Genomic DNA, 12,808 nt, shown 5'->3' on the forward strand with positions numbered 1-12,808 from the left:
ATGAGAGCTAGACGTGCACTAGCGTGAGACTAGCACGTGCAAGAAAGTAAAGTATATAATATATTTCTATTTTTTTTAACTCAACAGTTTTACGATGCCGTCGAGGAAGACGAGGATGCCGATCGATTGGCAAAAAAGCCACGAATCGATCCTTCTATAGCTGCATTACGGTTCGATTCCTCTGTTTAGCTTCGCTTGTTATTGACCGTAAGACAAGGTATTGATCGGCTTCTTCTCTTCGTCGAGTAACACACATCGAGTGTAATATCGAATTGCTTTTGATAGCGAAATCTCCCGCGATCCGTCTTCCAATTTTGTCTCTCTTGCGAGCTGATAAAAAATTTATACCTGATCGGTACGTGACACTTGGTGACGAATCCTCCCGAATCTCCGTTCTGCTTGTCCGATTAAATCTTATTATTGCGCAGTTTGCGGAATTTAAATTAAACTCTGATAACAGGAAATTCTATTTGAGAAAGAAAACCTTTTTTTTGATATCAATAATGCACACGACCTGAAAAGCTAGACCAGATGCCATTTATTCTTGTTATTTTGTATTCGATAGCTTGCATTTTTTATTTTGTACTGTCTTTTTACACGGATACCTGCAAATTAAAGACAAAATAAAGAACAACACTTTTATTTAAATAGAATTGCAGTTTTTTTATTATAAATTTTGATCTAATTTTTTTTATAAAACTTCGTATTTACATTTTGTTCTTTTTCATATAGCTAAAAAATAGCATCGCTATTTTTTAAATAAAGTTATAAAACGAAAAGTTACATATAAAAAGCTAAAGGTGCTATTTGCAGAACGAAACAATCCATGTTTTCTCTAAAAATCTCGTAACTTTTTTTTCGTACAATAATCTCGCAATCAATGGTACTCGGAGATTTGCATCTAGGAGTCGGCTTTACGGTCAATTGTACTACTGAGGGCATTTTCGCGGCTTATTTATGAGTTTCTCTCGCGGGAAGTGTAGTTGTAGCGCATCGTGCTTGTTCATGAATTTATAGATCGCGATTTAAATGTACGGATCACAAAATAAAGCGCTACTATTCTGTTCTACACGTATACGAGTCTTTCATCCCCACAGATAGATCATTGAAGGTAGATTTGGGCTATGGTAATATAGCCTATGCATCTCTATTTCTAAATTTACCCTTTTATTTACTGATTTCATTTTAATAATGCAAATTTAATTTAATTTAATTTATTTATTTTATTTGAAATTAATTTCTCTATAGATTTTTTAAACAAACAGTCTTCTCTTCCTTCTTCTCTCTCTCTCTCTTTTTAAATTAATTCATTTATAAAAACTTTATAATAAAAATTCCTTTTAATTTATTAATGCTCAATGCATTAGTAACGTTAATCAGATTGTAGCTTTAGTAATTAGTGGCAAAATGCACTTCCTTTCGAGATATTTTGTTTGACAATAATATGAATATTTACCGATAAATAATTTTTTTTTTTTCATACAAATCATGCATAATTTTTCCGATTACAGATTGTGAAAATTATTCTTTTCTATTATTATATATATGATTATAGTCAGTTGCTAATTCAATAACTTAGATTATAAATTGACTGGATAATAAAATGGATATTACAAAAGTGACACAATATATTTTACAACTTTTGACATATTTCATTGTTTAATTCAAATTGAAATGTAATTGTACAAACTAAATATTTATTCGACATGTTGGATGTGGCATTTGATATTCTCGAATTTAAGAATAGCACCTTATCTTAATGTTGTAGAGGTAAAGAAATACGTTTTACAGTTATTGCAGCGTAGATATCAATCTGATATGCACGACGAGAAGCAATAAAATATACAATAAAAGTTATATAACTGTTGTATTCGTGTGACAGATAAAAGTGATTTATCAAACGTGATCTGAATATAAAGTTGGCGACTGTTATTTATAACGGTCCAATTCAATAAGCTTGTGCTTTTCGATTGCACATTCTGCATCTCTTTCTATGTTGTTTTCTCCCTCTTTTTTCTTTAATAATAAAAATTTCAAGATATATTTATACATATTGTATGATGTTTCGACATATCGACGAAAGATGGAAAAAATGCTGTTAAAAAACACACAAGATCTAATACAAACACTCGTAATTCAAATGTCGATTTAAATTAAATCCATAATTATATACTTATATGTCTCGCTTCCTTTTACAAACGCGTCATTTCGCAGTGGGATACGTGAAATTAAATCATAAGCTGGAAAGGACGAAATAAATGAACAAAGCGCGAAGCGGGCAGAACGGAGCCGGAGGTGAGTTTCGCGATTCGTTTTATATATCGGGAAACGATATATAAAACCGAATGTCTCGCGATTACAACATTGGTGTCCCAGCATTGGCACTTCTATTACACCGTCGACTACGTGCAACGGGCGGCGTGTGTCTCCCGAGAGAGAAGAGCAATATCCTGTTAAATCGATAACGAATGATGACAGAACCCACGTGCTGCGGCATGCGGCTTGTACATGTCGCTCCCGTCCCTATTTTATTCGATATATTCGAAGTTGATATGTTTTTTTAAGGAGGAGGTCCGCCTCGCGCACATCGCTATTGTCGTGCACAGCCGCACCTTTGTTCCATTCTTCTTTTTCTCTTCTTTTTCAGCCGTCAGGCTGGTGCTGGTGGTGGGCCAGGTACGTAAATGGCGCAGGAAATTCCTGAGACGACGTACGAGCCGGAAGTCGAAGAGGACGCGAGGAGAAAGCGCGAATGTCGGGTCGTTCAGGAGGGTACGGCGTTGTGGAGGCGACGGAAGGAGGAGCTGCAACGTCAAAAGCATCGCGAACAACGTGAGGTATGTGTCATAAATGGGCGTTCTCTCTGGCTTGGCCGTGTTGCTATCGTTTATGTCACTTGCCCTAGAGGCAACCGCCCCTTAACATCATTGTCTCGCGCTTGCCATTGTTACCGATCGGATAAAGGTCAACCGTGAGAGAGATACGGCCCTGACGGTGAACCGGAACGTCATTAAGGCGAGGTTGCCTAGATTTCGCAATTAATCCTTTTGCGCCGCGGCAAAAGCTCAAACCGGATTATTCAAATTTAACGTTACGTTTGATTTCAGAAATGCTCGCTAAACCGAGAATTTTATTTTTATACAGCAAAGCCTGTGTATTTCCGATATGTAACGTAATAATGGAATAAACGGCAACTGTGTGGTTCAGGTATATTTAATTAAAGGTCGAAAACAAGAATTTTTAGAAGCAAATAAATATTTAAAATATGATCAACAATGCTAAATAGAGATGATTATCTTGAAGTGATTCTGATATAAAAGTTATTCGCGAAGCTTGAATCACGATAGAATATTAATGTCAATCAAATGATGATGCATATATCCCTTTTTATAATAAAGGTGTTTTGAAGACAGTGCTTTTATTCGACGTTGACGTGACTGACCTAGTTGCGCTTATTTCAGTGTTTTACGCAACGCGTCGTTGAATTTGGAACGAGAAATTACGTGCAAGCGAACAGTAATAAAGCTACGAGTATCCCATTAAAGTAGATTTGCATAATCTCCGCCTAACTATCCTAAGAAACAAGCCGCGAAAGATAACCCAATAATCTATCACGGTCTCTATCGTTGCACTTTACATAAACTTCACGCTCTCGTCTCCCCGTGCTTGTTACAAACTTGTTATAACAAATGTTGTACAGCTTGTTAAGGTGTGCATTGAGGTCGCGTCTTAATGGTAATTTCCGGAAGCGATTGTAAGCGAATATAAATCGCAACTGAAAATAAGATCGATATTTGCTTTGAATTGCGAAAAAAAAACATCTATACGAACTTTGAAAAAATTTGCAAGCACCGTTGAAACTTCAAAACATGATGATAATGATTTGTTTAAATTGTATCAATTTTTCGTTTATATTATCGCAATGTTAGTCTTGTTATATGCTTTTACAATTTTATAACAAATGCGACAAACAATTTTTTTTCGAATTGTTTCTATAATTTTTTAAAATATAGCTTTATGCCAATTTTGTTCGTCATTTAAAATCTCGCTACCTGCAGTCTCTTCATTCCCTATTTCACTTTGGTATTGACGTAACATAACGATGATGCACAATCATCACCGCAGGGATGGTCCTAAATATTTGCAGAACGCACGCTCGTTACATTCATTATCGTCCTTTGTGAAAATAACAATTCGCATGGAATATATTGTAAAAATACACGAGATTCAATTCGGCGTAACGCACATCGCACGTACGTATATATTTTGTTCGCCTCCCCCAATCACTCAAAATTATGCCGATGAAAATCCCGGCGTAATTATTGCTCCGGTGATTATTTCGTATCGCGTTAATATACACACATCGACCGCATTAAATTGTATTTACTGCATGCGGATGGGGAGATTTACTGGCGCAACCGGCATGCTAATAATGACAGGCGAGGGATTATTCGCGGTTCTATCTCTTATTACACGGGAATCTGGTGTAGTCGCGGTCTGGTGCAAGGGCATGCGGTCGAATGTAAGTGCGTTAGCAATGTTATCAAGGAGGACCGATATGCTCAGAGCTAATCCCATCTCTATCCGCGAAGGGTTCATGCTATAAGTACACCTAATATGCATTCAAACGTTCTAATTCTAGAGAAAGGATTAAATTACTTTGTTTTAAAAGTTATTTTTAACTTTTAGCATTATATCAGACGTATTTAAATATTTCCTAAAGTCGTATCTTTTTTTATAAGTCACGCAATGTTTTTGTAAAAAATTTTTTAATACTACAGTACACAGAGAGAATTTTCTCTTAGAATTTATCCTGAAAATCATGGTAATCGTGGGATATGGTATGGAAAGAATTTTATGAGAATTTCCCTGATTAATATTTATCACAATAAAAATAATATCTATCACAATAAAATTTGTTTGATTAATTTTACTATGCAGTTTAATAAAATTAATCAAATATATTTTATATTTTATTGTGATAGATATTATTTTTATTGTGATAAATATTAATCAGAGAAATTCTCATAAAATTCTTTCCATATCATATTGTCTCAAGACTACCATAATTTTCAGGGTAAATTTCTAAGAGAAAATTCTCTCAGTGTAGAAATTTAAGTAAGGAGGAAATTTATTACGATATATGTACGCAACAAAAAAATTTAACAAAAACATTGAACGTGTGACAGCCTGAATCAGCTGATGTAGCTCGACTTGCGCAGCGACTTTATATTCTTAATTGTTTTCCTTGCAGTTGCAGAAAATTCTGGCCAGTTACTCGCCCTGGGGTAAACCAGGTGGTGGCGCGCCTTGTGCGGCGACTCTAAGGAAGAAAAACGTACCTCTGGAGCCGCCTGAGCTGCCGAGGAGATGTCACAGTTATGGTCAGGTAAAGCCACTTGGGACAGACTTGTGTCTGTAACCATCATTTTTCCTTTCATTTAAACTATCGGCGCATCTCTCGCCGCGAAACTTTGCCTCGATTCAGTCGCAGCGACGATCGCGTGCACGTTACTGAAAACTTTCAGGCTTTGTCGCTTACGCACGTCGTGCTGATGCATGCGAAAACGGCGTTACACGTACGGTAAGATTTGTTGTCGCGCTTTTAATGCTTTCGCTCTATGCATCAGCTCCTGAGACGACAATTTCCTGAATAGGAAATGGGAGTTAAATAGTTTGAGAGAACTCGGAGAACTTAAACTGATCGTGTCGCGCAAGCGAGCAGATCCATTTGTCTCCATGGACTTTTTCAATATGTGAATGTTAAGATAAGAAAAAAAAAGATAGAAGTTATACATTTGTAATGCACAATTTTTTTGATATCTAGATTAATTAAATTTTCGCCGGAAAAAAAACTTGAAAAACTGGACCTATTTTCCGTAGAAAAATTATTATAGAAATTATACTGTGACTGTAAAGATTATGCATCTTTAATTTCAACGTACGCGCCTCGGTTGCCGAGCACAGTCGAGGTTACGTACAAATCGAGTTATTAAATCTGTGCACGTGTATAAACATATGTGTGACCATGTATGAAGGCACACAAGCATTAGGAAATAACATCACGCAACGCTGTGTACCGCACGAAATTTTCAGGTAGCGCACAGATTGTGATACAACATTGCGTTGGAACACATATTAGAATATTCCGTCTGACATCAGCTTTAAAGAGTAGCTACAAAGTAGCAGCAATTTCACTTTACCCGATTCATTTCCGCCAGAAATACATATATTAATAATTCCCTTACCCTTCTCTATTTCTTTTTTTATTAAAATAATATTCAATAATAATATTTAATAACGCAAATATATATTATATTGCATATATTGCAAAGTAAATTCTATTGTCGCAAATATATTTTGCGGTTGATTCATTACTACTTTAATAATTGTTAAAAAATATAAATTCTGTTAATTTCTAGACATTTAATTGACTAGAAAGTAGAATGACTCTTTTAGTCATTAATGTTTCAATAGTAACTGTTTAAACTGAATTTTGTGAAAATTATTTAGTGACACATAATCTGTAAAGGCGTGATTTAGTTAATATGTATATCTGCGAAATCTTGAGAAGCTCTCTTAAAGCATAATTATAATTTAATTGCATTATCATCTACCTCTCTCTAACTCACATAAATAACGATTATTATTGTTCAACATTCTCTAAAAGTACGGGAAATTGAGATTTTCTAACAGCTGGGTGTTTTCAATGTTCATATCCATCATCGAAATAAGAGCTTAATACAATTACACTTAGAAAGATTATTCTTAATGCATCAAATGATGAATTTGCGCGAATTACGTTATAAATGTCTTTCCTCCCTTAGTCGAAGATAAATGATGATACATTTTCCAGAATTTGCTTATATATATAATAATGTAAATCTTTATACATTTTTTTCGCAGCTTATGTGTACTGCAAACTATATAATATCATTAAGATTCAAGATTTATTTTTTCGATTTTTTCAAGATAACTTTTTAAGGTAACAATGTTATTGAATAATAATATTTCATAATGTGTTTTAAAAAATCTAGAGAATTTTATTTTTAATTTTGTTAAATATTTTATATTGTTATATATTTTGTTTACTATTTTTAATTCAATATACTGCCAATTTTAGCCCACATGAGCACTATTGATATTCTTTCTTGCTTCTATCTATTTAATGCTTATAATAATCACGTAAAGAAATTCCAATAAAAAATAAACTACTTAAACATTTATAATTAAATTATTGCAACGAAATTAAGAATAATTCCACTCATTGCAAAATGAATTTCTTTAAAAATTGAACGAATCTCATTTTAATTTTGATATAAAGCACAGATCAAAATTTTTATTTTAATGAAGAGATAAAAATACAATTTTTGTTTCAAATTAAAGAATATCTGTAATTTCAACAATTTATCAAAAATGCACATATTAATGATGTTTGAGCAAATTTTTCTATAACCTTTTTTTACATAAACATAAAAAAGAAATAATGAGAGCAAAAGCGATAGACCGATAAAACCAGATATTATTTTTAAGATATTTATATACTTGTGTGCGTATATGCTCTTATTTAACGTATGCTTAAGAAATCAGGAAAATATATAAATGCATCTTTCATCTTTTGATAAATGTGTATGCTGAGCAAAAAAAAAATTGTATACGGTCGTACATTCATGTCGCGGTAAAGAAAAGGTATGGAAATTTGCATGGAAATACGAAGCTCGTTTAATCAAAACAACAAGCGAGGTGAATTCCATGGACATTTTTGCTTTGTTCTGTCAGCGATTAATTCTGTCTATATCTATATTGTCTATCTATGTAATATATGAGCGTAATACGTAAATGAAAGGTTGTTAATTTTCAAGATTTAAAAATAGTCCGAGTATAATTACAGGATCTAACTACACTCTTTATTTATGAATGTATAGCGCACAGTTTTATTGTGAGAAATTCAACTTTTTAAAACTCTAGGTCTCTATAAGAACGAAAAAGAATATTTTATATAAGCGATTAGGAATGATTTCATGACTAAATGCACTGAAAAACGATTAAAAAATATCAAAATAATTGTAGCAATTACTAAAGCATGATAATTTCATAAACAATTCGCAATGTAAAGCAAAAATCAAAGTTATTGTGTACATACACACATTGGCTGGGAAAATGGCTGATAATGGTTACCGATTTAACGTAACAGTGATTTTTATCTCTCTTATATTTTACAGCAACAATTTTCTTAAGTATTAAGATAACACCGTCTAAAAATAGTCTTTTCCTTAGTGTTTCGAACGAATTGTACGATCTATCGTTATCCTTTCAAGAAGAAAATAAACTGCGCTGGTACTACTATCTTAAAAATAATATCTGTCTATCTATGTTTTATCGGTCTATCGCGTTTGCTCTCATTATTTCTCTTTTATGTTTATGTAAAAAAAGGTTATAGAAAAATTTGCTCAAACATGATTAATTCGTGCATTTTTGATAAATTGTTGTTTGCTAAATTAAAATTCTAAATTGAAATTACAGATATTCTTTAATTTAAAACAGAAATTGTATTTTTATCTCTTTATTAAAATAAAAATTTTGATCTGTGTTTTATATCAAAATTAAAACAAGATTCGTTCAATTTTTAAAGAAATTCATTTTGCAATAATTGGAATTATTCTTAATTTTGTTGCAATAATTTGAGTTTATTTTTTATTGAAATTTCTTTATGTGATTATTATAAGCATTAAATAGATAAAAGCAAGAAAGAATATCAATAGTGCTCATGTGGACTGAAATTGGCAGTATATTGAATTAAAAATAGTAAACAAAATATATAACAATATAAAATATTTAACAAAATTAAAAATAAAATTCTCTGGATTTTTTAAAATACATTATGAAATATTATTATCCAATAACATTGTTATCTTAAAAAGTTATCTTGAAAAAATCGAAAAAAGAAATCTTGAATCTTAATGATATTATATAGTTTGCAATACACATGAGCTGCGAAAAAGATGTATAAAGATTTTTTACATTATTACATATAAGTAAATTCTGGAAAATGTATCATCATTTACCTTCGACTAAGGGAGTAAAGACATTTATAACGCAATTCGCGCAAATTCATCATTTGATGCATTAAGAATAATCATTCTGAGTTTAATTGTATTAAGCTCTTATTCCGAATATTTCAAAATACACATATCTCGAGGCATTTTTTCCGACGGATAAAAGCAAGAAAGCTCGCTTCATTTCAGACGTATAAATGGAAATAGAACGGCGGCAGTCTATCGGTCCGTTAATTTAGCTTTTATAGAACTCGCCTTAAACGTTTCCTTCCACACAACTGAAGAGAGAGTTTTTGCTTCTATGCATCGCCAATTAGATCTACATCTTTATACGCTTACGATCGTTATAAGCGCGTAATATCGTCAGTAGGTGAATTTATCGCTACACAAGAGGCATAACTTCCATAAAATTTCGGACAAAGGCAAATTACTTACATACGACTACTCCCGACTTCTCGACGACACAACCCACCTCGCAGTTGCGTTGAGAATAGTATAATGGTGCCGGAAGTCACCTGTATTATTGCCTTGAATATTGCAAAGGCGGCACGTATGGGGTTTTCGGCTTCTACGTCGGAGAAATGGGATGAAGGGACGAGAAACGCCCGATGTTAAGTCGATCCTGTCGTCAATGTTAAGAATCAAAGTTGGATCGAAATGACGACAAAGATTCCGATGAGATTTACTTTAACTAGGGATTAAGAAATTTACTTCCTTTGTCTATATGCTGAATAGATAATCTGAAAGAAGACACAGTCAAATAATAATGCGGTTTAATTAGTTTAAATTATTAATGTAATTAAAAGAGTTATCCCGGGAGTTTTGTAAAAAATTGCAAAAAATACATTACGATAATATATATATAGAGATAAATTTATACATGTATATAATGGAATAATAGGATTATATATTATATATTTATGATGATGGTGGATCTATATGATGGCGATATGAATAAATTAATTGGGTAATTTAATTATAAGTGCGCTTGTGAGAGTATTTCTTGAATATTTCGGTTTTTCGAAAAGTTATAAATAAATTTATAATGTTAAAATAAATTTATTTATACTGATAGCGCACTAATGAAAAATTAACTGCAATAGTCGATAGTAATTTTATAATTTTTAATTATGGACAGTAATTCGCGACGATTTTGTATCAGTCGAAAGTGCCGATATCGCTAGTTTTCATTATAATATCTCATCTTTGACCTCGTACCTTTTCGATATCGCAGACACGAAGTTACAATGTCATCGCATGAATGTCGGACACGCGATGATGCGTGTAGAACTTAATAGGTTTTGTTCTATACACATATATAGGAATTTAGAAGCTGTCAATTTAGCTGTCTAAATAAGATGTATCAAAAATCATTATTTCGAATGATATTGCTGTATTATTTTATACATCTTTCACACATTTAATTAAGAATAACCACAATGCTATTTTTTCAGCATTTCATAAAGTAACATGGAAAATATTTTTTTTAATCCAAATAAATTCCTAGCTTCTAATGACTCTTGACCTAATTAATCGTAAATTTGATTATATTAGAACAATACAAGCGCGCACCATTCCTTGATTTTATATAAAAAAGAATAATATTTTTATATAAAGTTTGTTTAAACACGATTAATATTTTTTGACAGAAATCAGCTGATTAAAGCGTTAATTTGTTAATTAAATTTTAAAATAATAATAGGTTGTAAAAATTAAAATAGTAATATGTTGTAAATAATATGTTAAAATGCCTTATCTGCGATTAATATTTTTTGACAGAAATTAACTGATATAACTGTCAAAAATATTAATCAAATTTAAGGAATTATAACATATTATTTTAATTTTTATAACATATTCTTATTTTAAACATTAATTAGCAAATTAACGCTTTAATCAGTTGATTTCTGTCAAAAAATATTAATAAAGCGTTAATTTGCTAATTAAAATTTAAAATAATAATATGTTATAAAATGTAAAATAGTAATATGTTGTAAATAATATGTTATAATGCCTTATCTGCGATCACTAGCGGATTCTGACGTCGATAATGGGGGAGGTTTTGCAAAATTATTTTATTTAATATTTTTGGTTTTATGATTAGCTTTTATTCCAGGATCAACGACGTCGATAGCTCTTTAATGTTTGTTTTTCTTTATTTATATTTTTTAAACAAATTCAGCAAAACTGTTTCTTTTAATTTGCAAGGGTAGGGCGGGGGGTTTAACCCCCTCCCAGGATCCGACATATTGTATATATTATATAGATATAAAGAATTTCGCCTAATTATTTTCATGCAACGAAATTATCTCATCATTTTGTCCTATGTCTGACTTAATCTACACTTAACTCCTTGAATGCGTAATGAGTATAATTTACAATGTATCTTATACATACATATTGTATATATTATGTAGATATAAAGAATTTCGCCTAATTATTTTCGTGCAACGAAATTATCTCATTATTTCGTCGTATGTCTGACTTAATCTAAACTTAACTCCTTGAATGCGTAATGAGTATAATTTACAGTGTATCTTATACTTTTATATATATATTTTTTTTATATATATATTTTATATATATATTATATATATATAAAAGTATAAGATACACTGTAAATTATACTCATTACGCATTCAAGGAGTTAAGTGTAGATTAAGTCAGACATAGGACGAAATGATGAAATAATTTCGTTGCACGAAAACAATTAGGCGAAATTCTTTATATCTATATAATATATATTATACAATATGTATGTATAAGATACACTGTAAATTATACTCATTACGTATTCAAGGAGTTAAGTGTAGATTAAGTCAGACATAGGACGAAATAATGAGATAATTTCGTTGTACGAAAATAATTAGGCGAGATTCTTTGTATCTATATAATATATATTATATAGATATAATATACATTATATGGATATATAATATATATTATATATATATATTATATAGATATAAAGAATTTCACCTAATTATTTTCGTGCAATGAAATTATCTCATTATTTCGTCCTATGTCTGACTTAATCTATACTAACTCCTTGAATGCGTAATGAGTATAATTTACAGTGTATTTTATAGTTATATATATACACTAGCGGATCCTGACGTCGATAGCTTTTTAATGTTTGTTTTTCTTTATTTATATTTTTTAAACAAATTCAGCAAAACTGTTTCTTTTAATTTGCAAGGGGGAGGTTTAACCCCCCTCCCCCTCAAGGATCCGCCAGTGTCTGCGATTAATATTTTTTGATAGAAATCAGCTGATAACTGTCAAAAATATTAATCGAGTTTAAAGTATTATGACATATTATTTAAAACATATTATTATTTTAATTTTTATAACATATTATTTTAAAAATTAATTAGCAAATTAACTCTTTAATCAGCTAATTTCTGTAAGAAAATATTAATAAGGCGTTAATTTGTTAATTAAATTTTAAAATAAAAATATGTTATAAAAATTAAACTAATAATATGTTTTAAATAATATGTTTATAATTTCTTAAACTTGATTAATATTTTTGACAGTTATCAGCTGATTTCTGTTAAAAAGTATTACTCGCGGATAAGGTACTATGATATATTATTTACATCATATATCACTATTTTAATATTTTTAACATTATTTCTTTAAAATTTAATTAACAAATTAATGCTTTATTAATTATTATTTTTTGACAGAAATCAGCTGATTAAAGCGTTAATTTGCTAATTAAATCTTAAAATAAAAATATATTATAA

At 30.8% G+C, this 12,808-nt stretch overlaps 1 protein-coding gene across 4 annotated transcripts in view; it reads left to right on the forward strand.

The window, feature by feature from the left end:
* LOC145935822 (uncharacterized) overlaps positions 1-12,808 on the forward strand; it is an 86,374-nt gene that overhangs the window by 1,526 nt on the left and 72,040 nt on the right. For all 4 annotated transcript variants that reach the window (XR_014425287.1, XR_014425285.1, XR_014425286.1 and 1 more), the window contains exons 3-4: positions 2,648-2,837; positions 5,255-5,389. Coding sequence is in view for 1 of the 4 variants with exons in the window: in XM_083037455.1 (XP_082893581.1) it covers positions 2,685-2,837; positions 5,255-5,389 (288 nt within the window). In the remaining 3 variants the exon portion in view is untranslated. The remainder of the gene's footprint in view (positions 1-2,647; positions 2,838-5,254; positions 5,390-12,808) is intronic.

This window comes from Prenolepis imparis, unplaced genomic scaffold (assembly GCF_030444845.1).
Source record: "Prenolepis imparis isolate NDT839.2.m4 unplaced genomic scaffold, iyPreImpa1.0 SCAF_1, whole genome shotgun sequence".
Taxonomy (NCBI): Eukaryota; Metazoa; Arthropoda; class Insecta; order Hymenoptera; family Formicidae; genus Prenolepis; species Prenolepis imparis.